At 51.6% G+C, this 27,206-nt stretch overlaps 11 protein-coding genes across 11 annotated transcripts; 7 read left to right on the forward strand and 4 right to left on the reverse strand.

The window, feature by feature from the left end:
• Window positions 1–737: 737 nt before the first annotated feature.
• Window positions 738–2,029, reverse strand: N7468_010330 (mitochondrial 54S ribosomal protein uL2m; the record flags this gene model as incomplete). Its single annotated transcript, XM_058479625.1, is given in 3 exon segments — window positions 738–839; window positions 906–1,259; window positions 1,274–2,029. The coding sequence occupies 3 exon segments, from the start codon at window positions 2,027–2,029 to the stop codon at window positions 738–740; spliced, it is 1,212 nt and encodes a 403-aa protein (XP_058326193.1).
• Window positions 2,030–3,300: 1,271 nt separating this feature from the next.
• Window positions 3,301–4,714, forward strand: N7468_010331 (B-type cyclin nimE; the record flags this gene model as incomplete). Its single annotated transcript, XM_058479626.1, has 3 exons — window positions 3,301–4,318; window positions 4,344–4,553; window positions 4,614–4,714. The coding sequence occupies 3 exons, from the start codon at window positions 3,301–3,303 to the stop codon at window positions 4,712–4,714; spliced, it is 1,329 nt and encodes a 442-aa protein (XP_058326194.1).
• Window positions 4,715–6,041: 1,327 nt separating this feature from the next.
• On the forward strand, window positions 6,042–6,847 carry N7468_010332 (HIT family protein; the record flags this gene model as incomplete). The annotated part of the gene is made up of 3 exons (XM_058479627.1): window positions 6,042–6,281; window positions 6,362–6,455; window positions 6,603–6,847. 3 exons carry the CDS (start codon window positions 6,042–6,044, stop codon window positions 6,845–6,847), a joined length of 579 nt encoding a protein of 192 aa, XP_058326195.1.
• A 165-nt stretch (window positions 6,848–7,012) lies between these two features.
• N7468_010333 (tRNA (guanine-N2-)-methyltransferase) lies at window positions 7,013–8,575 on the reverse strand (the record flags this gene model as incomplete). The annotated part of the gene is made up of 4 exons (XM_058479628.1): window positions 7,013–7,179; window positions 7,243–7,445; window positions 7,501–8,372; window positions 8,462–8,575. The coding sequence occupies 4 exons, from the start codon at window positions 8,573–8,575 to the stop codon at window positions 7,013–7,015; spliced, it is 1,356 nt and encodes a 451-aa protein (XP_058326196.1).
• A 1,618-nt stretch (window positions 8,576–10,193) lies between these two features.
• Window positions 10,194–12,298, forward strand: N7468_010334 (putative serine peptidase; the record flags this gene model as incomplete). Its single annotated transcript, XM_058479629.1, has 10 exons — window positions 10,194–10,424; window positions 10,480–10,597; window positions 10,672–10,826; window positions 10,893–11,015; window positions 11,075–11,247; window positions 11,298–11,385; window positions 11,438–11,543; window positions 11,601–11,766; window positions 11,818–12,015; window positions 12,079–12,298. The coding sequence occupies 10 exons, from the start codon at window positions 10,194–10,196 to the stop codon at window positions 12,296–12,298; spliced, it is 1,578 nt and encodes a 525-aa protein (XP_058326197.1).
• Window positions 12,299–12,752: 454 nt separating this feature from the next.
• Window positions 12,753–17,977, reverse strand: N7468_010335 (bifunctional ATP-dependent DNA helicase/ssDNA endodeoxyribonuclease DNA2; the record flags this gene model as incomplete). Its single annotated transcript, XM_058479630.1, has 7 exons — window positions 12,753–14,573; window positions 14,674–15,284; window positions 15,344–15,605; window positions 15,656–16,150; window positions 16,203–16,298; window positions 16,360–17,472; window positions 17,612–17,977. 7 exons carry the CDS (start codon window positions 17,975–17,977, stop codon window positions 12,753–12,755), a joined length of 4,764 nt encoding a protein of 1,587 aa, XP_058326198.1.
• A 567-nt stretch (window positions 17,978–18,544) lies between these two features.
• N7468_010336 (uncharacterized protein) lies at window positions 18,545–18,989 on the forward strand (the record flags this gene model as incomplete). The annotated part of the gene is made up of 2 exons (XM_058479631.1): window positions 18,545–18,804; window positions 18,905–18,989. 2 exons carry the CDS (start codon window positions 18,545–18,547, stop codon window positions 18,987–18,989), a joined length of 345 nt encoding a protein of 114 aa, XP_058326199.1.
• A 690-nt stretch (window positions 18,990–19,679) lies between these two features.
• N7468_010337 (isopenicillin N synthase family dioxygenase) lies at window positions 19,680–20,742 on the reverse strand (the record flags this gene model as incomplete). The annotated part of the gene is made up of 2 exons (XM_058479632.1): window positions 19,680–19,903; window positions 19,974–20,742. 2 exons carry the CDS (start codon window positions 20,740–20,742, stop codon window positions 19,680–19,682), a joined length of 993 nt encoding a protein of 330 aa, XP_058326200.1.
• Window positions 20,743–21,625: 883 nt separating this feature from the next.
• N7468_010338 (uncharacterized protein) lies at window positions 21,626–22,423 on the forward strand (the record flags this gene model as incomplete). The annotated part of the gene is made up of 1 exon (XM_058479633.1): window positions 21,626–22,423. One exon carries the CDS (start codon window positions 21,626–21,628, stop codon window positions 22,421–22,423), a length of 798 nt encoding a protein of 265 aa, XP_058326201.1.
• A 1,036-nt stretch (window positions 22,424–23,459) lies between these two features.
• N7468_010339 (uncharacterized protein) lies at window positions 23,460–24,482 on the forward strand (the record flags this gene model as incomplete). The annotated part of the gene is made up of 1 exon (XM_058479634.1): window positions 23,460–24,482. One exon carries the CDS (start codon window positions 23,460–23,462, stop codon window positions 24,480–24,482), a length of 1,023 nt encoding a protein of 340 aa, XP_058326202.1.
• A 993-nt stretch (window positions 24,483–25,475) lies between these two features.
• On the forward strand, window positions 25,476–26,855 carry N7468_010340 (Rcd1-like cell differentiation family protein; the record flags this gene model as incomplete). Its single annotated transcript, XM_058479635.1, has 4 exons — window positions 25,476–25,935; window positions 26,000–26,155; window positions 26,236–26,611; window positions 26,681–26,855. 4 exons carry the CDS (start codon window positions 25,476–25,478, stop codon window positions 26,853–26,855), a joined length of 1,167 nt encoding a protein of 388 aa, XP_058326203.1.
• Window positions 26,856–27,206: the final 351 nt, after the last annotated feature.

Here is a 27,206-nt window from a genome sequence, read left to right on the forward strand (position 1 = left end):
AGTCTGGGGTTATATGGAGGCGCGGGGGAGCAGGACAAATCGAGGGCAAAGTGGATGACGGTGGTACTGGGTACGTTTTCGTATCAGGAAGGCTGAGGAGGCTGAGGTCCTTTCGCCCCAATCATACCCAACCCCTTTACTCGCGCGATTTACCAGCTACGGTCAGAATTTTCGATTGCTTTCTATCTGAAAAGAAGTTCATATTTAACGTTAGAATCAGGGACTAGGTGCCCCGTAATTACTGGGGGGCGCCGTTAGCTCATTGGCGCATTTTCGTAGGAGGGGTGTACACGCACGCCGCTGCCTGAAAAAGCTTGGCAGAACGTCGATCGACCAACGTCCACCTGCTTATGTGCTCTCATATCAGGCCACGCAAGTACAAGGGTCTGCGCTCGGGCTTCTTGGAATATACAAGATTAGGCAGTTACGGTATACTACACTAATGCACTTATACAGAGATTACCACAATACGGAGGATATTCTATGGGTTTTATTTTGTGCCAATGACAATAGGCCATCATACTATACAGCCCTGTTTTCCAAGCTCCCGCCCATGAAATAGAAACATAATGCACAGTAGATAACAGAAAAATGGGCGATGTAAGAAAACAGGGCGAGATATCATACAGTGATCACCATCCAAAAAGGAGAAGGGCGCGGAAATGAAACCATACAGGAGTCCCGAGATGAGTAGAGAAAGCCAGTGGCCGGTCTTCCAAGGAACTGATGCAGCGACTCTAGTTGTAGCCACGACGGCGTTGGCCCTGGTTACGGGGTCTCGGGTGCACGACGGCTTTGTTGACCTTCCACTTCGGACGGGTCTTGTAACCAGATTTGGTCTGAAGTAGTGTGCGTTAGTAAATGCGTTCGCGTTGTACAAGGACTTCCTGGCGAGGATCACATACCGGAATACCCCATGGACTCTTGGGGTCCACGTTACCCTTCGACTTACCACGACCACCACCGTGAGGGTGGTCCATGGCGTTCATGGCCACACCACGAACAGTGGGACGAATGTTCTTCCAACGAGAACGACCAGCCTTACCCAACTGAGTGTAATGGTAATTAGGGTTACTAGCAACACCAACAGTGGCACAGCAATCCCTGTGAATAAGTCGAACCTCACCACTGGAGAGACGGACAGTGATGTGTTGAGCAAGGTGATCTTGTCGTTGTTTCTCGTTGGCTTGCTTCTGCTTCTCCCACGCCGTAAGGGTCTTCTGCTCTTCTTTTTCTGGCCCTGAGGTGTCCAGCTCTTTCTGCCGAGAGTCACTTCCTTGGCAATGACAGTGGCATACGTGCCTGCACTGCGACAGAGCTGGCCGCCCTTGCCAACCCGCAGGCCGACATTGAACACAAAGGTGCCAACAGGGATCATATGTAAAGGGAGACAGTTCCCACGCCATGCAGTTCGGGCTGCTAGCACACCAGGATCCACGCTCCCACCCATGCTCTTCCACAAATCCTCTGGGATACCAGACATGTAGCTTTGCACTACCTCACCTGCCCGCATACCGTCGGCTGCAATAATGTAACTCAGCTTACCGGTATCCTTGTTCCGGAGCAGTGCAATGTGAGCAGTGCGGCCCGGATCATACTCGATGCGCTCGACCAACTGGGGACCGGGGTCCATACGCAGGAAGTCAACGGTTCGGATTCGGCGCTTGTGACCACCACCCATGTGTCGAACAGTGACTCTACCGCTGTTATTACGACCACCCTTAGCGTGGCCACGTTTGGGGAAGGTCAATTTGTGAACAGGACGGCCCTTCCATAGGTGGTCGTTGACTGGTCGGCGCAAATGTCGAATACCGGGGGTTCGGGGAGTGTATGTGCGCAAAAGGACCCCAGATTCATCACGGGTTGGAGGGGGATCGAAAGCGGCGGCAGAATCAAACGCTGGTGTTGAGGCTGCTCCTGGAGGGGTCTCTTTTTCGTTTATAACAGAGGCGAAGCGCCGAGCTGGAACAGATGGTAAACACCTGAAAGGCAGCTGGACAGCCCGGAGGGCGATTCGGGGTTGAAGCATCATCTGGAGCGCAGGTCGATCAGGGAAATGACGGGGAAAACCGGATTTGGTGTAAGATGAAGCAAATGAGGACACCCAATTGCTTCCAAAAACACGAGTTTCTGCCGCAGACTCGCCCTGCGCTTCTTTGGCTCTGTCTCTCCCGGGTCCCCGTGCTGTAGACAAAAAGTTCCAAACGGGAGCTCACGTGAGGAGCACCGCCCGTAGGCACCGCCACTGGCAGAAAGGGCGTGGCGCAAGTATTTCGCGTCTCACCGCCCATCAGGCCAAAAGTACCAAACGGGAGCGAGACGCCAGAGCTCGGTTGCCCCGCGCAACGGCATTGTTTTGCTCCGCGACTCACGCTTCAGTCCGCGCCGCGTATCCACCATTACCAAATACAGCCCCTGCCTGCCACATCTTCTCCCCTGCATTTTTGGATCGTCTTTCCCACTTCAAGTCCGGGAAAATTCCTCGATCCTATTCATTACTCGATTCTCTAAGACTTCATACCCAGCATCCCATAACTTTCTATATTGCCAGTGGTGTGAAAGGCCAATATCAACCCGCGACGTCGTCAGTGTGGGGCGTCTTTCAGGTCTGACCGGTTTTCCACGCTAGCACAGTAGGGCCCAAACATCGCTTGACCCTCTTCAAGTTCTTCCTCTTCCCTCCATCATTCCATCTTCAAGATACCCTTCCCCCCTCCCACCACCTCCGTCACCCGGGACAATCCTCCGGTCCTCTTTCCACGTGTGCTCAGAATACCTCAGCGGCCGTCAATCCCGGATTCTCGCGCGTTTTTGTGCTCTGGGAGCTGGCTTTTCGCACGACCCTCCATCTGCATCAACAACACCTTTGTATGTTTGTTGACATTTAATACTTCGGATCATATCAAACACCAAACTACCTCTCTCAACCTCTCCCAAAAGCAGTTCCTTTGACTGGACTGCATATTCACGCGTGGTACGTGCACCTCGACCTCAACCCTGTGGTATTCGGGCTCCCCACAGAGGTTATGTCGACCGGAATGCTAACCAGCCTGACCTAAGCAGGACGAGGAGAATTATAGCCCTCTCCCTTCTTTTCAATTTCGCTCCGTCTTTCGCCTTTGCTTCTCTCTTGATTCTTGCAATATGCCTCCGGTAAGACATTGTTAACCATCCATCCTTGTGTTTACAACATCCACTGGTGAAGAGCCCTTGGATGACCTAAACGCGTCTACAACGTATGGTCTAAACGCGGTACTTACTTCAAAACAACAGGCCCACGGCCTTCGCAGTCGAGGTACCATGAACGAGAACGACGAGAACGCCCCGGCGACGCGTATGACGCGAGCCAAGGCCTCCATTGCGGTCGGTCCAACTGATGCAGCCAAGAAGCCCGCTCTTCAGACCAAGCGAGCTACCGGTACCAATGGAACTCAACGCCGTGCCGCCCTGGAAGATGTGAGCAACAATGGCAACAAGGCCGGCGCTGTTGCGGCCAAGGATGGAAAGAAGAAGCCTCTTGTCGCTCCCAAGACTTCATCTACCGCGAAGCCTGGCACCAACGGAGGTGTCCAAAAGTTGAACCGTACTATTTCAAGCCGAGCCGGTGCGAAGAAACCGACCCCCGTCACCAGCAACAAGCGCCCCAAAGATGTTGTCGCCAAGGAGGAGGTACAGCCCGAGGAGCCCCCCCGCAAGAAGAAGCTGGGTCCTGTGAAGGAGGAAGTCAAGGACGAGCCTATCGAGAAGGGGAAGATTGAGGTTCCTGCTGACCCTCAGGACATTGTGCAAGATTTGGACAGCGAAGATCTGGATGATCCTTTGATGGCTGCTGAATATGTGGTGGAGATCTTCGATTACTTGCAAGAGCTGGAGCTCCTGACTCTGCCCAATCCCCAATATATCGAGCACCAGCCGGATCTGGAGTGGAAGATGCGTGGTATCCTTGTCGACTGGCTTATCGAAGTCCACACTCGCTTCCGCCTGCTGCCTGAGACTCTTTTCCTCGCTGTCAACATCATCGACCGCTTCCTGTCTGCTGAGGTCGTTGCTTTAGATCGCCTTCAGCTCGTTGGTGTCACCGCCATGTTCATTGCTTCCAAGTACGAGGAGGTTCTGTCTCCCCACGTCGCCAACTTCAGCCATGTCGCCGATGAGACCTTCTCTGACAAGGAGATCCTTGATGCCGAGCGTCACGTCCTCGCCACCCTCCAGTACAACATGAGCTACCCTAATCCCATGAACTTTCTCCGTCGTATCTCCAAGGCAGATAACTACGACATCCAGACTCGCACTCTTGGCAAGTATCTGATGGAAATCAGTCTCCTCGACCACCGCTTCATGAGCTACCCCCCAGAGTCAAATCGCCGCCGCGGCGATGTACCTTGCCCGTCTGATTCTCGATCGTGGCGCCTGGGATGCCACCATTGCCCACTACGCTGGATACACCGAGAAGGAAATCGACCCTGTCTTCCGCTTGATGGTCGACTACCTTCACCGGCCCGTTTCCCACGAGGCTTTCTTCAAGAAGTATGCCAGCAAGAAGTTCCTCAAGGGTTAGTTCCCCACACCCTCGTTATCTTTTCTATGTCATCATTGCTCACCCATCCTTCTAGCATCTATCCTGACGCGTCAATGGGCAAAGAAGTACCACCACCTGTACATCGACAGCTCACTCTCGGAACCGTACACTTACATCAAGGACAGCGAACAGTAATGATGCCATTTAACGATGTTATGCTATCCCTGTGTCCACAATGTTGTCCGCCTTCATGACGATCCCAAGGCCCTTGCACCCCGCGACCAGGGAGACTTGAATCCCATATGTTGGCATTTCATTGTTCTGGCATCAAATACCTTTTGCATATTCTTACGATAACTTGATTATTTGTTCGTTTCCGCATTTTGTCTTCTGTGACGGGGTGTCCGGCGCTCGGCACTGGGTTTTTGGGATCGGGCTTTCTTTCTGCTTCTACTTTTTTCTCTGCATGGGGTGCTTAGTTTCTTGTCTCCCCGGATACCTTTTTTAACATTCGAGTTGTGTGATCGGCGTCGGACCTATTTTTCAGTGTTTCTTGTTCTTTCTTCAGATCGGAATGTTATCTCATTGCAATCATTGAATGGTTTTCTTTTGCTTCGCGTCCTTGGCCTCCCTGCGGGGAGGGCCATTGGGAAGTCTACTTCTTGTGCATCTCTCATGGCCCATCGATAATGGTACAGCGAAAGGGTCACCAAAAAGAACAGGCTGGAAGCCACGTTTGTTGGATTTTAAGGGTTTTGGGGGTATTGGCTGGTCAAGTCTGGCTGCTGGGTTAACTTGATCCACAGACTGTGTCCTCCATATTCACACATTGAAATCGGAAAGGAAGGGGTAATGAGCATTAAATTAAGGTGGTTCGGCATGGGTTTCGTTTTTCTGTTCTAGGAATAGCTTACAAGGTTCTCTTGCGCTGGTTTGGCGTACTCCATGGTTGCAATCTGACTAAATTCATGAATCCTTCTTGCCTCGTATTCGCGGCCCATTATCTTCAAACTGAAAGTCTTCCTGGCCCTGCTCCTGGATACTGTCTCCTGATTTCTCCATACCACCTTGACATTTCTCCGAATCCCCGCTGGTGAGACTTGAATAGCTACTTATTTAGTTAGACTGTAAGGTTGTTGACACCCCATGGCGGGTAACTGTTTTAGCCGAGGTCGGCGTCCACGGTAGACGTCAACCTCGAAACTTGCATACAATTCAGCTCGATTCCAGCTTCAGCACCGACGGACATAATCATTTTGCATTATACGTGTTGCAACCCATTTTTGAGAGAGCGGATCCTCACCATCATCTACGCTTGCTCTATATCCCAGCCCCATATCAACAAGCTGACTCGGGGGATTGACGCACCGCGGCTCTCGATATATAACCCCGGCAACTAATATTGTCGACCCTGCGCACCGCTTTCGCCCAGGCTTGAATATTTCATTGAAAGCATCCAACTGCGGCCCGGAGGTCGCGACAAGCATTCTACAATATCCACTCGTAAGATCTCAACACTGTCATGGACCTCCCAAGATGCCCCTTCTGTAACATTGCCGCCACCAATGGGCCGGCCCCTATCGACCAACCCGAGTCAATCCCATCGGATTCAACTGCTGCGCCTACAGCACATCTCATTCTCTCAACAGAGCATGTCCTTGCTTTCTTGGATATCATGCCCCTAACTCGAGGCCATGTGTTGGTAGCGCCGCGGAAACACTTCCAGATGCTAGGAGATATGGGGGTGGAAGCGGGACAAGAGGTGCGTACATTCGCCTCGGAGGAAATCAGAAACATCCGAAAAAACACCCCGTAATAACGAATACTATCTTCACTACGCAGATGGGCAAATGGCTACCGGTTCTCTCGAGGGTCGTCACCAACACCGTATTTGGCGCTGACCACGATAAGCATTGGAATGTGGTCCAGAACAATGGTATGTTTCCCCCTGTCTGATTTACACGATCGACCACATCCACCCTTGTAAGATTTGATTCGCTGCGTGTCTAATGTTCTAATATGCTTTACCCGCCCGTTCATTCCTTGCTTGCTCACGGAGCTTGATAATCTAACTAAGAGACAGGCGTCCGGGCGGCCCAAGTCGTCCCGCATGTTCATTTCCACATCATTCCGCGGCCCGCGACGGGAAATAACCAGCGATCAAGTTTCGCGATGTTCGGCCGAGGCCAACGCGAGGAGCTCGATGACGATGAAGGCGAGAAATTGGCTCGCGAGATGAGAGCGGAGCTGGCACGTGAGGTGTCTCGCATCCTGAAAGACGAGGGGGTGGATCTTGCGAAAGACTTGAAGCCGCAAGGAAAGCTGTAAGATGTTGTCCCCGCGACCAGCGCCATGCCCCCATCTCTTCTGCGATGGGATGTACAGTGGACGGTTCACTCCTTAGGTTGTTGGTTGGCTAGTTCTCTTTCGGCTCTTTCCCTTTGGCGTTGGAGTCTCTCTGCGCGATACCGCCCGAAGTACTGCGTGGAGAGATTAGCTGGGTGATGTGCAGCTTTTGAGATTAGAGATACATACCTTTCTTCGGAACTCATTGAGATCATCCGCCGAAGCGCCTTCATCGTCCGCCTTGTTTCTGGCTAGAGCTGTGTCAGACACCTCTCCTTCAGGAAGGCGGCGGTACGTCAACAGCATGCGTGCCCCTGGAGGACGTATCGAATTAGTTCCATCTTCTCTTCAAACACGATAAAAATATCATAGCTCACAGTTATGAAACGATTGAGTAGAAACACTGATCAGCTCGAGGTTCGGATGCATAGGCAGGGGGAGATCCATCTCATCCATGGCTGTCGGCATCCACATCGCCAGACGGCCATTCGTCACAAGCGATCGGGCAGCAAAGCCCAGGACATCCCTCTGCATGGCTTCAAACCCGTAGGGCTTTTTGGGTGGGATATATCCGGGCCGGCTAAGAGAAAGTTAGCAGGTCTGTACAAGTTCTTGATCGCCGGTCCTCAACATACTAGTGGGCGGGCACCCCGTCAATGATGACGGGTTCGATGGCCTTTCCACTGCGGGTGCCAAGGACCCGCAAGCCTTCTCGCACTCCATATGGCGGGTCGCACACGATGCCGTCGAGGAATTGGACGTTTCGCAGCGGGGTATTCGTCAGATCCGAGGTGAACGCCTCCACAAACTTGCTTTCGGTTCCGTATTGCTTGAAATTGTGCGTCACGGCGGGCGGACCCCAGTTCTCCTCTTCCTTGCCACGAAAGCTCCGGGGGTCGATGTCCGAGCCCATGCTGAGTGCGCCGAAATGCGCCGCTGTCACCATGAAGCTCCCGGTCCCCACAAACGGATCGTAGAAGAGCTTGCCCGGGGCAGCGAGCGCCATATTCGCGGTCACAAGGCTTAACTCCGCTTCCATGGAGGTGGTGCTGATGTACTTGCGCTTCTTCAGGTCATACTTCAAGATGGCATCTCGTGTGCTCTTGCCCAGGTATCGTCCCATGAAAATCATCCGCGGCTCATGCGGCTGGTCAAGATTGACGGTCCGATGACTCAAGTCTTCTTCGTACTCTTCCATGACCCAGAATTTCTCCTGGGGGTCTTTCATGCGGATGGGCCCTTTAAAGCCGGTGTAGGCGAAGGACTGGATGATTTCGATCTTCTTGCCAGAGCTGCGCTTGCCCAAGAAGGAATCCACGACGAACGAGAATGTGCGGTGCTCGTAGTCAGGCCAGCGGCTCGCCGTGCGCTTTCGGACGTCTGCGTGCAGCTCTTCATAGACACTGCCTTGGCCCCATAGTTCGTACACGTCTTTGGCGAGGATGCTGCGCGCAACCAGAGCACGTGCGGTTGCTTCATCAGGCAGCTTCACGATGCAGTATGGAGACTGATGTGGGGTCAGCAATCGGTCATTCACGTCAGAGGGCTGGGGGATGGGGGCATTTCACGTTATGCTTAGCCCATGCTTGCACAGACCTTATCCGAGTAGTAGACCCATTCCAGATCAACCTCGAGGAGAGTGGCCAAGGATTCGAGCTCCGGTTGGCGGAAGGAGAAATGGCAGTGGGCAAGGCGGATTAGAAAATCCATGGCGAAGGTGAATTCTACACTCCAATTGTCTTTGTGTCTCCAGTCCTCAAGGGAGATTCCTCAAGGGAGATTCCTCATTTGTTGGCTTGGAATATGGTCTGTTGGTGGATGGTGGGGTCGCGGTTTGATTTTTTTAGAATCCGAATCGGCGCGCCCGCGGTTATTGCCATTACGATCACCGGAATCCCCCAGAATCGACGTGCTTCCCATCAGACGCTTAGATCGCCCGAGCGGTTGGGTAATCGTGCTTTATTTGGGCCTCATAACCAAGAAATGCACACAATGCCTGGTCAACTAGTATCCTGATGTGTGATCTGTAGTCATTGGCCCCGAATTCCGGAAGCCCTACAGCAGACATGTATTGTAACTGCAATCTAGGAAAGCTCTAATCAGTGGGGTGGAGGGCCGTTTTGCACTTTTGCACTATATTCGGTCACCTTGTTGATTCTAGGTTGCCTGCAGGATATCTCCAGGACCCTGCTTGCATCTGCATTCGGCAGTTCGCGACTCGAGATCATCCGCGGACTATCGATCCCATAGGATCGATAGGCTCCCCAGCATTTCGCCCAGAAGATTTCTCCCATACTAGAAAGAAACTATTGAAAGATATTCTCGAATACATCAAGGCCCGGGTCTCTCCGACCCTTACGGCCCTCCCCAGCGGCTTAGCCTCAATGCTATTCGGGGACTCTAAAGGATGAATATTTGGATAGATGTCACAGGAAGACGTTCGATCGCAAGCTTAATTGCAGCTTTGTCCATGGCATCACGTGGGCGACATCAAGTGGTATTCCGGCGTGCCAGGCAACAGATACTGAAAGACAGATGGGCGCGCCCCGCAATGGGGAAGTGGGAATCGCAGGAAATCGTTCCAATCCACAGGTCGATGGAGCACAGTCGTTGTGCGCTGAAAGGTGTGCGATCCTGCTTGCTGCGGAAAAGACCTGACCAGTAGCAAGTGGAGTCGCTCGTTTCTAGGTCTTCACTGGAGTCGCGCTATCAACCATCCGATTAAACCGGAGGGGCCGTGACCATCACCCCCCCTGATCGGCCGACGGAGACTGATACTCCCCACATGGAGGAGGGCTCGGTTGCCTGCCAAACCTTCCACTCTGAGCTTAGTTCCACGGCTTATCTGTGGTCATTCGAGCAGAGGCCCACCTCAATTCTTCCATTCGCTGCCCCCAATACCTGCGGATATCGCCGTATCGGAGCCCGACGGTGGTGCCATGCCGAAGTTCCATGGTTGTTTACCAAGAGATTCCCACGCGGACTAAACACCGTGGATAGATTCAGCAGCAAATTCCCTAGAACGGCCTCGAATGCCGCGAGGCCCAGCGCTATTAGGCTTCTGCAATTCTCAGTGATAGCTGATATACGGGGAAGTGGCACGGTTCCCCCGGGGCGGAAATGGCGCTGCTAAAGCTCCACTTGACTTCAGCTCCCTAAACAGCCTCGTGAGCGGGCTCAATTTTGGTAGTTCATCTCCTTTAGTCTCTTTAGTGAAAGAATTAGTTGCCCCCGCTCCCCTAAACGTATTTGAATGGAGCATACATAAAGAAGGGCCCGCCGGGGGCTTCGCAAGACTGTGTCCTACATTCTTCTTCGACTGGTAGCCATGCGTTTCCTCAGCGGTCTGGTCTTCTCTTTACTGGCCGCGCCCTTGGTGGATGCAGTGGCCCCCAAGAAGCCTGGCATCCCTAAGCCTAAGTTGAAGCATCCCTTGTCGGAAAAGGACTATGGGCAGGCGACTTTCCAGCAGTTGCTCGATCACAAGAACCCCAGCCTGGGTACTTTCTCGCAACGCTACTGGTATAGCACGGAGAATTGGAATGGACCGGGCTCACCTGTATGAATGCGTGCGAAGGTTTCCCTGGGTTGGCTGATCTGACTATGTAATTTAGGTGGTGCTCATGACCCCCGGTGAAGTAGCTATGGATGGCTATGAGGGTTATCTGACCAACCGGACGCTTACGGGTCTGTTTGCTCAGGCGATTGAAGGAGCCGTCATTCTGATTGAACGTAGGTTTTCTTGGGAGTGCAATAGGTATACCTGTCACGAGAACCGGGCTGACCATTGGGCTCTACTGCCATAGACCGCTACTGGGGTCAATCTTCTCCTTATATCGAGCTTACTGCGGAGACTCTGCAGTATCTCACTCTGGAGAACTCGATTGCGGACCTGACCTACTTTGCGAAGAATGTCAAGCTTCCTTTCGACGAGTCTGGAAGCACCAACGCCCAACACGCGGTATGAAACGCATCATTAAAACCTGAGATAAAACGGTATCATGAATCCTAACCTTTTCACTTCCAGCCATGGGTTCTGGCTGGTGGATCGTACAGTGGTGCCTTGTCTGCGTGGACTGCATCAACTGCTCCAGGTACCTTCTGGGCATATTATGCAACCAGCGCACCCGTCGAAGCAATCTACAACTACGTAAGGCAGAGACTATTCCTAGCTGTGACTGGAATCAACATTCTAACAGCTTTCTATAGTGGCAATACTTTGTCCCGGTCCAGGAAGGTATGCCCAAGAACTGCAGCAAGGATATCTCCAGGGTAGTCGATTATCTCGACTCCGTCAACGCCTCGGGAGACAAGCAAAAGCTTCAGAAGCTGTACGAGCTCTTCGGTCTCGACGACATCGACTCGTTCGACGACTTTGCTGGGTTAGTGCTCATCCTACTATTTTCGAGACCAAAAAGCTTACGTTCTACAGTGCCCTGGAAAACGGTCCTTGGTTGTGGCAAGAAAACCAGTTCGACACTGGATACTCTGAATTTTACCAGTTCTGTGACTACATTGAAGTTCGTGCTTCTCACATCATATCCTGGACTTCTGTACTAAAATATTCATTAGGGCGTGCGACCCGGAGCTAGCAAAGTCCCAGGCGCTGAGGGAGTGGGCCTTAAACAGGCTCTCCAGGGCTATGTGAAGTGGTTCCGAAACGTCTATCTCCCCAATGGTTGGCTCCCCCGTCCTCGTTCCGCATAGCTGCCGAATCTAACGATATGAAATTCAGCATGCACCGGTTACGGTTTCCCTGAAAACAGCACGGAGTGCCTGAACACGCGCAACACATCCAGCATTCTCTACACGGAGACCTCCGTCAACAGCACAGTGGTCGCTACCAACGATCGTCAGTGGCAGTGGTTCCTTTGCAACGAGCCCTTCTTCTACTGGCAGGAGTAAGTGCTCTTGATACGCTGTACTGCGCCTCTTTATTAACATCGGACCAGTGGCGCCCCATCCGGCGTCCCTAGCCTGGTTTCTCGGACCGTGTCCGCAGACTACTACCAGCGCCAATGCCCGTTGTACTTCCCTACCGTGAACGGCCATACCTACGGCAGCGCCAAGGGCAAGACTGCCGCCGATGTCAACAAGTGGACTAAGGGCTGGGACCTCACTCACACCACCCGGCTGACTTGGACTAACGGGTACGCCGCTCTCCCCTTCCCCAGGGATCCTTTTTAGTATCGATTTAACTCTGCCGTAAATAGACAATTCGACCCCTGGAGGACGTCGGGTGTGTCCTCCGGATTCCGCCCCGGTGGCCCTCTGCAGTCCACCCCCGAAGCCCCTGTCAACATTATTCCCGCTGGAATCCACTGCTCTGACTTGTCGGCTGAGAACGGGCTTGTCAATGCCGGTGTCCAGAAGGTAATTGATACCGAGGTGGCCCAGATCAAGACCTGGGTTGCCGAGTACTATAAGCAGTAATGTGGTATTGTCATGGCCTATTTGCATTGTTTTAATACTTCATGAGAATTGATGTATATAACGAATCGATCGATACACGATGGATGTAGAATCTTGCATGCACACGAGTGGTATTTGGAAGTCGTAAGCAACTGATCCCAAAGTTAGACAAAAGCGCTACACAAGTGTTTGCACTGGGCACCTGGTGCTACGAAGACGAAGGAAATCATCTCCAAATTCAAGGTTGTCAGATTAAGTAGTAACAGTAGCGCTTGTGCCAGTAGATAAACCGGCGTCAGATGGCATGTAAAATGCACGCGTTCTATTGGATTATGTGGAACATGAGGTACATGAGGATGGTCAAAAGGTTCTTCATCTCCTGTGGCGAGCCTATCAGCTTTGAACCAGCCATACACCGTGGGAGATGAAACCCCAAAAAAAGAAGACCCAACAATAACCAACTTAAGATTGCAGATCAACCTTTCATCTCGTTTATCAAGTCCCGCGTGATGGGTGAATTTGTGGGAATCTTGTTGTCATGTACTTTCAGGCCCTTCTTAGCCGGTTTCCGCAACCCTAATCTATTTCCCTCAGAACCAAGTGGGCTGAGCGGTAGACGGACTTGGCCTTCAGGCTTGATCGGCGGACTCTTCTTGCTGCCTGGTGATTTAAGTGCTTTGGCTGCACTTGGAGAAATGGGTATCTGCGAGGAGTCCAGTATGGTCGAGTGGAAGACATGATTCTCGGCGGCGCTCGGAGGCAGATTGTAGACCCAGTCCTTTCCTTCCATAAGCCGGACATATTTTTTCAAAAGGTCGTTGCCATCACGGAGGGTTGATCTGCTGCCGAGCACAAGAAGCTTGGTACGGGCGCGGGTGAAGGCAACGTTGACTCGACGCCAGTCCTTAAGTAGCTCACCAACATGGCTTTCAGCGTTGCTACGGACACAGCTGAGTATCACGATCTCTTTATCACGGCCTTGGAACTTGTCTGTTGTGTGCATTTCTAGGTCTGGGGCGTATCGACGCAGGCTCTGGCGTAGTTGGGAAAGTTGGCTGCGATAGAATGTGATGACACCGATGTTGCGAGCTGGAATACCACAGGCAATGAATGATTCCACGAGCTGGGAGCAAAGAGAGACCTCCATCGGGTTGACAATCCGTTGGCCTTGAGCCACCTCGAGAGCTGCTGTCCCAAGCGGATCTGTGTTGACAAGACGTGTCTTGGCTGCTGGTGCCAAGAGATCGTTCAACCAGCACTTCCCATAGCCCATGCCAGGACACATCGCACCGTTGTGAGAGGCCCAAGAAGAACAGGTATCACTGGAATGAAATTGCTCAAGAGCTGATATGTTGGGTATATCAAGTGAGCGGGCGGCAACCTCTGGAGTGCCACATTTCAGACGACCAGAGTAAATGAGTTCATTCGAAAGAAGCATTACGTCCTCACACATACGGTATTGGTGCTCCAAATTGACGACTGAATCGGGCTGAGTATCAGAGAGTAGCTTGAAGAGGCTGATATCAAGACCTCCCTCTTGGGCCTCTTTGTTTTGAACAAGCGGCGGAAGCTGGAAATGGTCACCGACCAGGATGAAAGTTCTGGCCATGCGTATCGGACCAACGCAAACAGGAAGTGTGATCTGTGAAGCCTCATCCACAATGCAGTAATCGAAGATGCGCTGGTTGAAGATTTGATGGTTAATACCCAAGCAAGTTGAGGCAACAACTTGCGACTTTTCGTAAGAGTCTTTGAGTTCTTCGACTGTCCTCTTGGGAATTGCTGCGAGATCTGCAAACTTTTCCACTTCTGGATGGACCTTGGAAGCTGCACCGAGCCGCAGGATACGAATGTTGTCATCCCGTATCTTCAGTAAGATATTGTCCACTGCGGTATGTGTGTAGGATGTAAGCAAGACACTCTTGCCTTGCGCGACAAGTGCACGGATGAGGTGGGCAATAGTCGTTGTCTTCCCAGTTCCTGGCATGCCGAGAACCAAAGCATAGTCCCGGGCACTCATGACTTTCTTGACAGCTTGCCTCTGGTCGACATTAAGACTTGCTTGGTCAGCCATGGTGCATGCAGAGGATGGTTGCTTGAACACAGGAGCTTCATTCTGGATGATGAGTCGTCTCAAGTGTTTTGCTTGGAAGAGATCCTTGTCCATCATGCAAACGAGATTATTCCGAATGTTGGCCATGCCATTGCTGAACTCATCCTTGTCAATACGATACGTCACTTGTTCGTAAGGATCTTCGATTTCGGCTAGCTCGTTCCCTTTCGATTTCCCTGATGCCTCTGAAAGACTGGTTGGTCACTGGATGAAACCCAGCTGTGCGTGCTCTTGCATTGTGGAGCATTCTGTCCACGCCAACTGTAATCCGCGACTTGCTCACATGCAGGACATAGCCATTGGCGAGAGCAAAGTGGCCTTTCTCGTCGGAAATCACCACAGGCTCACCAACGACAATTTGAGAATCTGCGAATGAGAAGTTGGGATTTGCCTGCTTCTTGCAAAAAGTGTAACGGTAGCGATTGATCTTGGCTCCCTTGTGATCTTCAAACTTGGTCTGAGGATCAATCACGACATCCCCAAAACATCGGCCCAAAGACTCTCGCTCGCTACTCAGAAGAGTCCACAGCTCTCGTCGGAACTTAATGAGGTTACCCTCCTCTTTAGTCAGAAGGCTATCCCATTTTTGGAAAAATTCACGGTCCTTTTCTGTCAGATGATTTGTATCGGCCTCGAAATCATCACCCAAGCCACTTGTTTCGCCGTTGCCGTCCTCCATAAGCCTGTGATAAATGAGACATGGGGTTTTGGCATAGCATCTAGTACACATGCGCGGCTTCTTCAGCATTGGGGGAAGCTGGGCTCTTTCTCGGACGTAGACTGACAATCGGTTGCGAACCTGAATCATCTGGAGAAGTTCATGACGAATACCACGGATGCTCAAAGTCCGAGAAGTCTCCAGATAGTAAAGAAGTCCGAAAGTTACATCAACGTCTAGGAGTACACGTGAGCAAGTCATAGACATTCAGTTTAACATCGCACCGAAGACTCACCATAACGGTCTGAGAGAAGAAGGGTGTAAAGTGCCGTTTGAGCTCTGTGGCTATGATTTGTATCTCGTTTTCCAGTTTTCAATTCAAGCGGTATGACAAGATTTTTCTGCCCATCATCTTCTTGACATGTCACTTGTACAGTGGCATCGATATTACCCTTCAGCCCATACATCGGTGACCAGATATGCTCTTCGACTTCAAGAAGACGGCTTATGCTCAAGTTGAGTTTTGCTCCATGGCGATCTTCCACCAATGAGTCGGCCTGTACAGGGGATTAGCACAGTGATAATGGGCTCCAAAAGAAGTACGTACCTGTGGTTTGCCATGAAGGAATATCTCCGCCCAAGCTTGAACGGTGGGAACCTTGCTCATGATAGTCTCCGCGGCTTCTTTCTCACTCATATTGATAGCATAGAGATCCTCGATGTGGTGCACCAGGACACCTTCTACAAGAGATCTTAACGAGACCAAGTCCCATTTGTTCGCTTTCAATGCTTCTTGAAACACTTCGTGGAAAAGGGTCCCGAACAGCTGAGGTTGCTCAAGTTGACTGAAGGTCTTGATGCGATCCTGTAACACAGCTCTTCTCTGGCAATCAATCGAGTCTGCCACCACTGTAGCGGAGATGAGGTGGTCCGGGTGCAAAATAATCATGTTGCTGGTATTGTCTATGACACACTGTCCAGAGGCATCAAAATCACCGACTAAGTGAACAGATGATCCTTTACTGCAAGGCGTATCGAACCATGATTCTCGCAGCAGAATCACCTTGCGCGCCCCAGTCCTCTCATCTTCAACTGACAAAACCTGGTCATCGATCAGTAATCGGAACAAAGAATTAGCAAGATAGGTAGCATACCTGTTCAGGCTGAGTACGTCCTCTGGGGCAAACATAGGTGCCTTCAGCGAAGTTCACAATTGAATACCGTTTGATAGCTTGGCGGTTTTGTAAATTCTAATATTCATTTGTCTTAGCATATACACTAAGAAGGATAAATTGACTAAGAGCGACCAACATAGGCTCTATCGGCACCTGTTTGCTTCATGGTTTGCTCGATCTCATCGAGATCAAAGTCATCGTCAAATTCATCTTCCGAGAACGCAGCCTCAGCTTGGGCGTCCTGATTCAATACGGCACGGGAAGAGGCATCCCCCGCCGGAGGGGCAATAGGAGCAAGCTCCGTCTTGACAGCCAGCTGTCCTTGGGTGCTCTGCTTCTTGTCGCATTCAGCAAGGATCGCATCGAAGTTCTCCCCGAAGTCCCCAAATTCATCATCGAACTCGTCCGAGGCGTCAACATTGGTTTCGTTATTCGTTATCTTATTCACAATGGGTAGTTTCTGGTCAATTGTCGGCGGTTTCCCAAAGCTTGACTGCGGCTTCTCGGCCGCAATCTTGGACCAGCTTGAAGGGCCGAGTGACCCGAATTCATCAGCGCTTAGCGGTGCTGGTGCTGGTGTAATAAATTGGTCTGCAGCGGCATCAGCCAGATCCATCAGGTCTTGATCGAGGTCATCATCTCCAAACTCTGAAGAAGACTCGGGAAGTACTGGGAGTTGAGCACGTCCTAAGCCCTCACGGTTTGTGGCGTGAACAGACGCCTGGGCAGCATCAGAGCCCCCAAGACCCTTTCGATCCATGGTAGGGGAGGAGGATCGACATCGTTCGGCGTCGATACGTTGTCGCAGAGGCGAAGATCTCGGCGGCACTACATCAGCAGGTCGCGGTGGGTGGAGGCTCTTTTCGATCTTTTCTATCAGAAAATTGATTCGGGACGATTTGCCTTTCCCAGAGTTCCCTGAATCCAACACGTTGCTGTTTGCCCGCGAGAAGAGGCCTCGCCCGGAGTCCGGAGCTTGTCTGTTAACCCGCCTCCTCTTTGCCCGAGAAGTAGGCCACTCCGCTGCACAACTGATAGACCGTCTCATAGCAGAGGAATTCCGGCTTGTTCTCCCTGAACCTGGGGTTTGCGGAGATGAAGAAAGAAGATTTGCCAATCGCGGGGGTGGCAATTCTTCAGAGCTCTCCATCATGTTCTTGTCCATGTAATTATTCCATAGTTCGGCGGCTATATCATGTTGAGGTGTCTTGAACAGGGCCTGGATGGATTGAAGATCCAATGGTTCTTGCTGGTCTTTCTTAGTGCGAGAGGGTGATCCGACGGGGGAAGAGCTATGGCGACGTTTTTTTCCGACGGCTGCCGGGGGTTTGTGACGAGCTATCAGGGTTCGAGCTGGCCGGGATATGTTGCCAGATGACATGATCTACCGGTGTCACTTCTGGACCTGGCGCGGGGTTAAATGAGTCTTCGGCATTGCTAATTAGGTCTGCTAGAGGGATTCGGTTCCCCGGAGTCTTCGGACACTCTTTGATCGATTTGGCCTCTTGAGGTCCCTGGGAAACAGCCTCCTGGGTGACATTTCGAAGAGCTTCGGAAGCATCTTCTTTATCAGGCGATGTGTGCATTGGATCAACGACGCCGTTCAACCACGAGCTCTGGTTCTCCTTGTTCCCATGAGGCTTTTTCGACTCGTTCTTTGCCGATCGATCATCTGAAGTCTGTTTCTGAAAGCGAAAAGCATTCAATTTATTGCGCGAATTGGATGAGATCGGGGGCTGGTCGTTTGTCGACATAGCCTCGGGACAATCCTTACCCCAATGCTCAGATCGGGTAACTGTACATTCTAGAGACTAGGGAGCCAGCATTTCAGTGATAGAACATAGGTGGGAACTCGCTAGGTCATATATACCAGTAGAAAGTGGCAGAGCTGCGGAGTGCGAGCTCGGTAGATTGTTTGTGTATTGGAAGGAGTCGATTTGACGCTTTGATCTGTTGTCAATAATCCGAAAGAGTAATTGGCGCTTGCTGTTACACGGTCGGACGCGTCGCGCGTTGGCCGTCGCTGCCCTATTTGCCAGGCACAAATGCATATTTGTGCCATATTCATAAGGCTGAGAAAGCGGCCACCGAAAACTGCCTAATCGGGACTAGCGGTTTGAGTAACCAGCTCCCCGTCGGCCGCTTTTGCGGCTTCAACATCGACATCCGCCCCTCTCTTTGAAGTCGTCCCCGCTGCCAATTGAAAGACTGTGTTACTACACTGGCCAAGGCATCTGTCAGGTAGCATCGTCACCGATATTGCCACATCTTCCGTTGTGCCCCTGCCCTGAATCAGCCACGTCGGCATTCCCGTCCTTACGATGCCTGCCCGGCCAGTCTCCAACCTCCTGCGCTCGCGCTGCCTCCTCCGCAAGCCGCAAAACATCCAGAGCTTCTCTACCCGTAGCAACCTTCGTGCTGCAGACCATGGTGACCATTACGACCCGCCGACTGGCTGGCTCTTCGGTGTCCGACCCGGCCAGAAATACGTGAAGGAGGGCTGGGAGAACATCTGGTACTACGGCTTCATTGGCAGCCTTGTGGCCGGTGGCATTGCATACGTTTTCAAGCCTGACACTTCGTAAGTATCCTCTTCCGCTGCTGGCGTCACTCCGAATAGGAAGGATCATAGAGCCATTCCACGGGGGTGTATGACGCATCGAAACTGACTCGACTTACAGCATTCAAACCTGGGCTCTCGAAGAAGCCCGCCGACGATTGGAAGCAGAGGGTATTCTGGAAGACCCTGACAAGGTCAAGAAATAAGAGCGCGGATTTGGTTTTAATCTGTACAATGTACATAGAGAGATCGGAAGGCGATCGTCTGGGCCGATGCCTGATAACCTGCCAAAGCAGGCATGATATTTCCACCCCTTGTTAGACTGGGGGTTTCGCATGTTTCATTTCCACTTTTTTATCTTTCGATCACCTGCTGTACTACTTTCCTATATATGTTGGACAACTTCTGACGCACGATCGGTAGTTTCAAAATCATATCAGTTATCCTGATAGTTCCCTGCAAATGAGCCATACGTACATTCCCGGTAGGGAAAAACCTAATAGTAGAGCAAGACAAAGGGGGTATCAGCATCTATGGATCTTGGGGGTAGTTGCGAATCAGCGTCCAAGCGTATTATGAATGATGCATTTGCTTCTACATGATTGGTCGGGATAGGCTTGTAACTGTAGCTTGAAATATGATTTTATGCAGGACATAACTCTATCTGTTAGCTTCCAAGAGTTCATTGCATAATTTAAAGACTCAGACCTCTGTTCGTCAAGAGAAATTGTTAACGCTTTAGGCTTGACTCAAAAATATAACCGGCTCGTCCTGAACGTCACGGTCCATGAAAGCCTTGATACCCCCATCTTCCAAGAAACACTGGCTAACAAAAAAAAAAAATTCCCTTCGGAGATAATTTATATTCAAGTTCACTATACGGCTTACGACTCAACTTAGTACTGCATAGATGCTCGCATCTGGTTATACTCAGCCGGCGTGATCGGCTCATACTTCGGTGGCTCCCCGCTTTCAGATGGTATACATTCGATAACAGAGTCTGGGTCTGGCGCGAGAAAGTAGGGAATCGAATAGCGCTTTCGAGTGAGCCTTTGTTTTCCTTCAAACCGATCAGACAAAGGTGGCAGGGTGACCCGATGGCTGGTAGATCTCAGTACATCTATAAAGCACATTAGTTAGTTAATCGCACGATTCGACCTCCCGAGGTTTTGTCTTTTTTGGAAACGAACCATTGCTCCACCGCTGTAGCAAATCTCCTATATTCACCACCATTGCGTTCTTAACCGGCGTTGCTGGTATGAAATTCCCTGGCTGATCGGGATTCTCCACCTCCAAGCCGCCGCAGTCATCCTGGAAGAGAACCGTAATGGAGCTCCAATCTGTATGAGCTGGGCAGCGTGCGGCGCGGTGACTTTCCAGAGCCTCTGCTGGAATAGGCGGGTAATGGAGAAGGCGAATCTGGTTGTTATGCCCCGAATGTTTCCGGAGCAGGTAATTTTCCTCCAGATTTAGACCAACAGCCAAAGCTTGAAGGACTTCACCCGCTGCGCGGAAGCACTCCCAGTAGAACTTATTCATGAATGTACGAAAGCCCGGAAGACTATCTTCGGGGACCCATTGATTTGGTTGGCTTGGATTCTCCTCGCTTCCGATATCGAAACTCTCTTTGATATCTGGGATTTCGCGGAGCTGCTTCACCCGTTCCTCATCATTCTCGGCGCTGAAGGCCTGGGATACCTTCTCCAGACCCGGCCAAGAGTACCCACGATGAACAGCCCACCCCTCTGGATGCGGAGCCTTGAGCTTCTCCTCTTGAGGCAGATCGAAGAAACGTTGGGACCACTGAAAGGCCTCTTCCAGTAGTACTTCGTGTAGTGAGTGGTTGATGATATAGACAAACCCCACTTTCCGGCACGCAGTGACGATATCTTGGGCTACTTGCCGACGATTCGAGCCTTCAGACTTCCAGTTTGCGAAATCAACGATAGGGATTGCCATGTTGTGACGGTTGGAGGGTTCAAGCGTGAGGAGGCCCTATCTTACGGGCCCTATCTTACGGGCCAAAGCAGAAGAACTGTGGAGCCTGTGATCGCCCGATCTTGGTTGCCAACACTCAGTCCTGCGCCATTGGTATATGTCGGGTCCTGTACTCCGGAGCCATGTCAGGTACTGGTTCTTCTCAGAACTAATTGAAGAGGTAGATCGTGTCGTTTGGGAAGCCTTAAGGTTGTATTGGTCAAAGAAGCTAAGGTGTTCCAAGGTGGTGTAAACAAGGTGGGAAGTCAAGCCTTAGTGCCAGTGAATCTCCCTCCCGAGGCATGCCGGCGTGAAGAAATCAAACAGGAAGGACTCCGGCCGGATCTTCGGGATGGGTTGAGCATACAAAGATGAATTGTTAATAATTATGTTCAGTTCTAGACCGACATCACACCACTACGATACCCCTGTGGCTGGGAGACGTACGCAGTACTTTGGTGGCGGTCCATTGGGCCCGGTTGCTGCAGGGATCCGTAGTGGAGATTTTGCAGGGTGACGCAGTACATCACCTTCTACTCATCTTGGGAAATTCTGGACACTTTGCACACCCTTTGGTCAAAGGACAACCGCATTCATTCGGTATGTCAAAACCCCTCTGGTAAAAGGAGGCTCAGTCACCCATTGCCCTTCTGATGTGGCTGCCGCGACCCCAAACTAATATTACTGCTTTGAGTAGTTTGTTGACAAGATCTCCCACCCACGATAACCACAGCATCCCTCGAATCATGAGCCTTATGAATTACTGAAGTGCCCGGCAAACACAGCAAAACCATCTCAGTACACAAAGTCTACGGTCGCTTCTCCAGAATCGCTCTCAAACCCCCACAATACGAAGTCAGCAAGAATGCGGCCCTCGTGGTGGATTGGGGTTTGGGCCACATTCCTCCCCGCGACAGTCTACTCCCTCGACACCAAGCCATTCTCTGAGCCACAGATCGTCGAGTCCAAGCGAGCCTTCGAGGTTTTACAGCTCTTAAAACGCGCCGACAACTGCCCGGGTGGCTATAACCCATGCTCAAACGAAGGCAACGCTAATGCCTGTTGCCGCGAGGGCACCACTTGCACCAAGGATTCAGCCAACAACATCGCTTGCTGTTCGACTGGTGCAAGCTGTACTGGAAGCCTGACGGGTACAGCTACGGCGCCAGCGGCCGGTGGTAGCTCGTCAGGGAGCTTCGTATTTCCGCAGGGTGCAACCGCAACACCAACCGAAGAGGGCGGCGGCGGCGGCGGCGGCGGCGGCGGCGCAGCAATGACCGGTTCGACTCTCCCCGGTGCTTACCCGTTTGTCTACGTGCCCACTACTATATCGGACTCGGCGGAGTGCTCTTCCTACTACTCACTCTGCCAGTCTGAATATGCCGGCTGCACTCAGCAACTAATGGGCCGCTATGGAGTTACGGTGGGGGGCAACGGGGGCGGGACGACTGTTGAAGCCATCACCGCTAGTTCCCAGGCTACGTCTATCTGCTCGAGCCTAAGTGCAGAGGCCTGCCACGGGCTTAGCCTGGGATACTGCTCTGCGGTCGAGACCGGCGGAGGTAGTGCTGCTGGGAACAACGCAGCTCCGCCGGGCCGTACGTCGAGTCTCCAAGATTTGGCGTTCGGGTTGATGATCGGGGTTGCAGGCATGTTTGTTTGACGTGATATGATCTATGACCTCATTTTCTTTGATTTTGACTAATTTTTGTTCCTGTACATCTTTACCTACTTTGGACTGTGTAAACCCGAATCTTCAGCCTGTTCATAGCAAGGAATAATCGGAAATTGATTTATTGTGCTCCATAGCGTTAGAAACCCGACGAGGCCGGAGACGCAGTCATTGGGCCGCGGGTTGTTGGGCTACCATTGGTGGCACCTTGTGTCTTGCACCCAATTCCACTAGCTTAATCCGTAGAAGTCTTAATCCGCTTCTTGGCCATTTACCGAGGTCCAGAGCCCAAGCTAGATTTCCAAGGTTTGCAAGTTGGGTCAGCACTACTCCGTGCACATCCGGATGATAACCTTACGAAGTAGAGCGAAGAGCAAACGTATTCCAGGTTTTCTGTTTTTTTTTTTTTTTGACCTAAAGCTCAGACAATGTTTTCTAGTATAAGCGCTGCAGGATTTGACAGCTCCAGCTCGAATATCAGAGATCTGACCGCATGTTGATCGCTACCAGGCGGGGATGAGATGGCAGCTTCGGAGAGAGGGGCGCATATGCAATCCGAATTGACCTATTAGGACTTGACTTGGATAATCTGAGTCAATGAGACCGAATACTACATTTAGGAAGGTAGATCATCTTTAGTTTGAAACCCAGCCTCCCGCCAATCCTTGTGGACGGGTGAGTGGAAGCGATTGGCACGTAAATGGGGTGGTTGGGTGTACGGTCAACAACGGTGGCTGGGAGTCATTCATAGCGACAACCCCGGCCTTTGCTTTCTCATTCATCGTTTTCTTCCTCCTTAACATTTTCTTCCATTCCAAACATCCCCTGGAATTTAAGAAAACCTCGCTCCATCACTCTGTTCGCCCTCTAAGAGCGGTGATCTACAACGATCATCAGCGGAATATACATCCCCCGCATAAATTCTTGTGATCCGATCGCAACGAATCGCCTACGGTCCAAAGAACATTCTCGGAACTTCAGACTGTTACTCGAGGCCCCTCTGGGCTCGAGCTGTTCTTCAACGAAAATGCGGTCCTCTACCGTTTTCTCGGTACTATCGACACCGTTCCTCCTCCTCAACCTTGCCGGAAATGCGATCGCAAGCCCGCTAATAGCGGCTGAGCGCAGCCAATGTTCTAATCCTTGCGGGTGGGGAAACGAATACTGCTGTGCTGCTAATGAAGCATGCACAACCAGCGACGGCAAAGCATTGTGTGTAGCTGGAGGAGGTAGTGGTGGTGGTGGCTGGGAGTACTTTACAACTACTTGGACCGCTACCGAGACTGAAACAACCACAATCGTTTCAGTATGGAGCTCTTCCGCCCCAGCGATAACTCCGGCACCCACGGGAAGCGGCACTTGTCAAGTTACACTGGGCTGGACGGTTTGTGGTTCAAGCTGTTGCGACAAGACCCAGGAGTGTATTGATGGACAGTGTGTTGACGAGAGTTCTTCGGCTGCAGTCACTGGCGAGCCTACACCCGGAATACGACCCACAAGCAGTGGTGCCTCGACTGTAACCCAGACCTCTGCGCCAACAACTACCGAAGGTTTCATTGCCCCTGTTGGAACAGACGGTGCAGATCTCATTGGAGCCAAGGCAACAAGCAGCGGCGGGGGCCTTAGTGGCGGTGCGATTGCTGGAATCGTTATCGGTACGATTGCAGGAGTGATTTTGCTGCTGCTTCTCTGTGCTTGTCTGTGTTTCAAGGAGGCACTGGATGGTATCCTCGCAGCCCTGGGCATCGGCAAGCGCCGTCGGAAGGAAACTACGACTTATGAGCACTACTCGCATCATTCAAGTGGCACTCGCCCGCGTCCTCAGGGCCGGACATGGTTCGGAGCCAGGCAAAGCGATAGCGAGGTCAGCGAAAAGAAGTCCAGCGGCAAAGGTTGGGCTTATGTTGCCATCGTTCTGGGGGCGTTGGCCTTGTGTCTTGGTTTGAGACGACGTAGGGAAGAACATGACGATGGCAGCACCTCCTACACATACCCAAGTTCCTATTATTATTACTCAGAATATAGTAAGTCGAAAGTCCCTGGTCCCTAGCACTGGCGAAGCATCAATAATTAACCTTTCCCCCCTAATAGGCAGCGAGAGCTCTGGTGGACGCACGCGAGACACCCGCAGGTCTCGACGCTCACGAACCCGCTCAGGTCGTTGACACTGGACTCAGACGACTGGACAAGCTTAATTTCCCTAAGCCCGGCCTGTCTCTTCGTTCTCCGCGGTTCAGACTTCCGAATGATTCACCCTGCATTTTCCGGCGCCAGCTTTCTTCCACGATGCTCCATGTACCATTATGACCCCATGTTTCTGTTTTTATTTCTTGAGCTTGGGATGCTATGATTTACTTGATTTGATGTCGATATGAGATTTCATCTATACGGTTGGATTTGAGATGTTATGCATGACGAGATGTACATACGAAAAGATGCAAGCTGAATCCGCTATACAAAAGAATCTATGATGATATGGAATATTTTCTTTTTTTTTTCCCGCTATTTCCCTTATTTCTCCTTTGTGCCTTGAAAGTGTTGCCCAGGTGGTAAACCAAATGCATATGTAAGCGCCAGCTTTTTGCTTTTTGGCAGGCAGTCAATGGCCTTGTAAACCCCGTGGGCAGAATGGTAACACAAAAAAAAAGGGGCCGAACTTGCATGTACAATGTGCCGGTCAAGGACCCTCGGAGCAATCTGGAGTAATCTCGCAAGTGGCCCCCAGACAGTGGAAACCAGAGTAGCCCCATAGCTCCAGACATAGTTCCAGTCGTGAATAGGGTAGTGCCTCTTTAGGTGTGCGACCTGGGGCCGGCACACAAAAGTGGGAACTCTTTTGCTCCCCGCCTTCCGACCCGAACTTCTCTTTCTCACCCTCTCTTCAACGTTCCTCCACTTTCATCAATGAATACCGCCCTGAATCGAGTTTTCTGACACGTCGTCTCTTTTGTAAAACCACTACATCCATTCGTGCGGCCACTGAAGTCGCCCATCCCCGGTCTCCGGAGCATTACGAGTTCCCCGATTATCTCTTACCGACGCCATGCTCCAAGCGCAGAGCCAACACCTCTTCTCTCACCAGCACCAGTATCCTCAGGCTGATCCTTCCTGGCTGCAGCACCAGCAACATCAGCCGCAGCCTCAACATCACCAGGCTCAGCCCCACCCCCAGCACCCGCAGCAGCATGCCCTTGTCGCCCAGCAGCATGCCCAGGTCCAGGCTGCTGCTGCCGCTGCTCAGCAGCAGCATTACGGTCGCCTGGCGATGAGCGGCAATGGAGCGGCAAACACCGCACAAAGCGCCGGGGCTGTCGGGAGCATGGGCGGAGAGGGTCTGTCTAATGTCTCGGTCATGGATGGCGGCATTAGCGAGGAGAATCGCAAGGTCTTCATTTGGGTGGCGGAGCTCTTGGACCCTGCCCGACGGGAAGCGGCGCTCATGGAGCTGAGCAAGAAGCGGGAGCAGGTTCCCGAGCTAGCTCTTGTGATCTGGCACTCATTCGGTATGACCTGTCGAGAAGTTGTGGGGGCGGACCCTTGCGACCGTTAACTAACATGGCATATCAGGCGTCATGACTGCTCTCCTCCAAGAGATCATTTCTGTCTACCCTCTCTTGAACCCTTCCCAGTTGACTGCCGCTGCGTCAAACCGAGTCTGCAATGCGCTGGCGCTCTTACAGTGCGTCGCTTCTCATAACGAGACACGTACTCTCTTCTTGAACGGTGAGTCAAGCACTCGTTGCCTGGCAGCTTTTTTATTTTCTTGGCGGAACAGCCGGTCTAACTCAATCTCTTGAACTTAGCTCATATTCCCCTTTTCCTTTACCCCTTCCTCAATACTACCTCCAAGTCCCGCCCCTTCGAATATTTGCGTCTCACCTCGCTGGGCGTGATTGGAGCTTTGGTCAAGAATGACTCTTCGGATGTGATCAACTTCCTTCTCACCACTGAGATTATTCCGCTTTGCCTGCGCATTATGGAGACCGGCTCGGAACTCAGCAAGACCGTGGCAATTTTCATTGTTCAGAAGATCCTTCTTGACGACATTGGATTGGCTTATATCTGCGCCACATATGAGCGATTTTACGCAGTCGGTACAGTCCTCAGCAACATGGTTACCCAACTAGTGGAGCAGCAGACCGTGCGACTGCTCAAGCACGTTGTGCGCTGTTTCCTTCGGTCTGTTTCCCCACTTCATGCAATTCAGTTCTTTTTTTTTCGTCGGCAAAGACTAACAGTTTCCCCCAGCCTAAGTGATAACAGCCGAGCTCGTGAGGCCTTGCGCCAATGCCTTCCAGAGCCTCTCCGGGACGCTACCTTCTCCTCCGTCCTCCGTGATGATGCGGCCACCAAACGCTGCCTGGCCCAGCTGTTGATCAACTTGTCGGACAACGTGTCTGATGGAGTTCCAACGGGCATGTAATATACCGATCACGCATTCTTTTTTTCGCGGGATTTTTTTTTCCCTTCAAAAACCATATCACAATATGCATGGGACGGGTTTTCAGGCGAGTATCGGTCACAAGGCGCAACAGTTCTGGGCGAGCATTAGAAGACGGCTGGCTTTCTTACTCCGGCTTCCCAATTCTTGCTTTCCTCTTTTCCATTTCGGTCGGGTTTCTTTGCAACATTCATCTAGGGACAAGATTTGGGACTCGGTGAAATTCCTGTTTATGAGAAGAGACTCATGTATTCTTATCTGCTGTTTTGCTTCCCTGCCATTTACCCTTTTGCATATTCTTGTGGGTGACATACTTCCATTTTTGCCTTGATT

The sequence above is a fragment of the Penicillium chermesinum genome, assembly GCF_028974085.1.
Source record: "Penicillium chermesinum strain IBT 19713 chromosome Unknown utg000008l:1.0-1752722.0:1.0-1753981.0, whole genome shotgun sequence".
Taxonomy (NCBI): domain Eukaryota; kingdom Fungi; phylum Ascomycota; class Eurotiomycetes; order Eurotiales; family Aspergillaceae; genus Penicillium; species Penicillium chermesinum.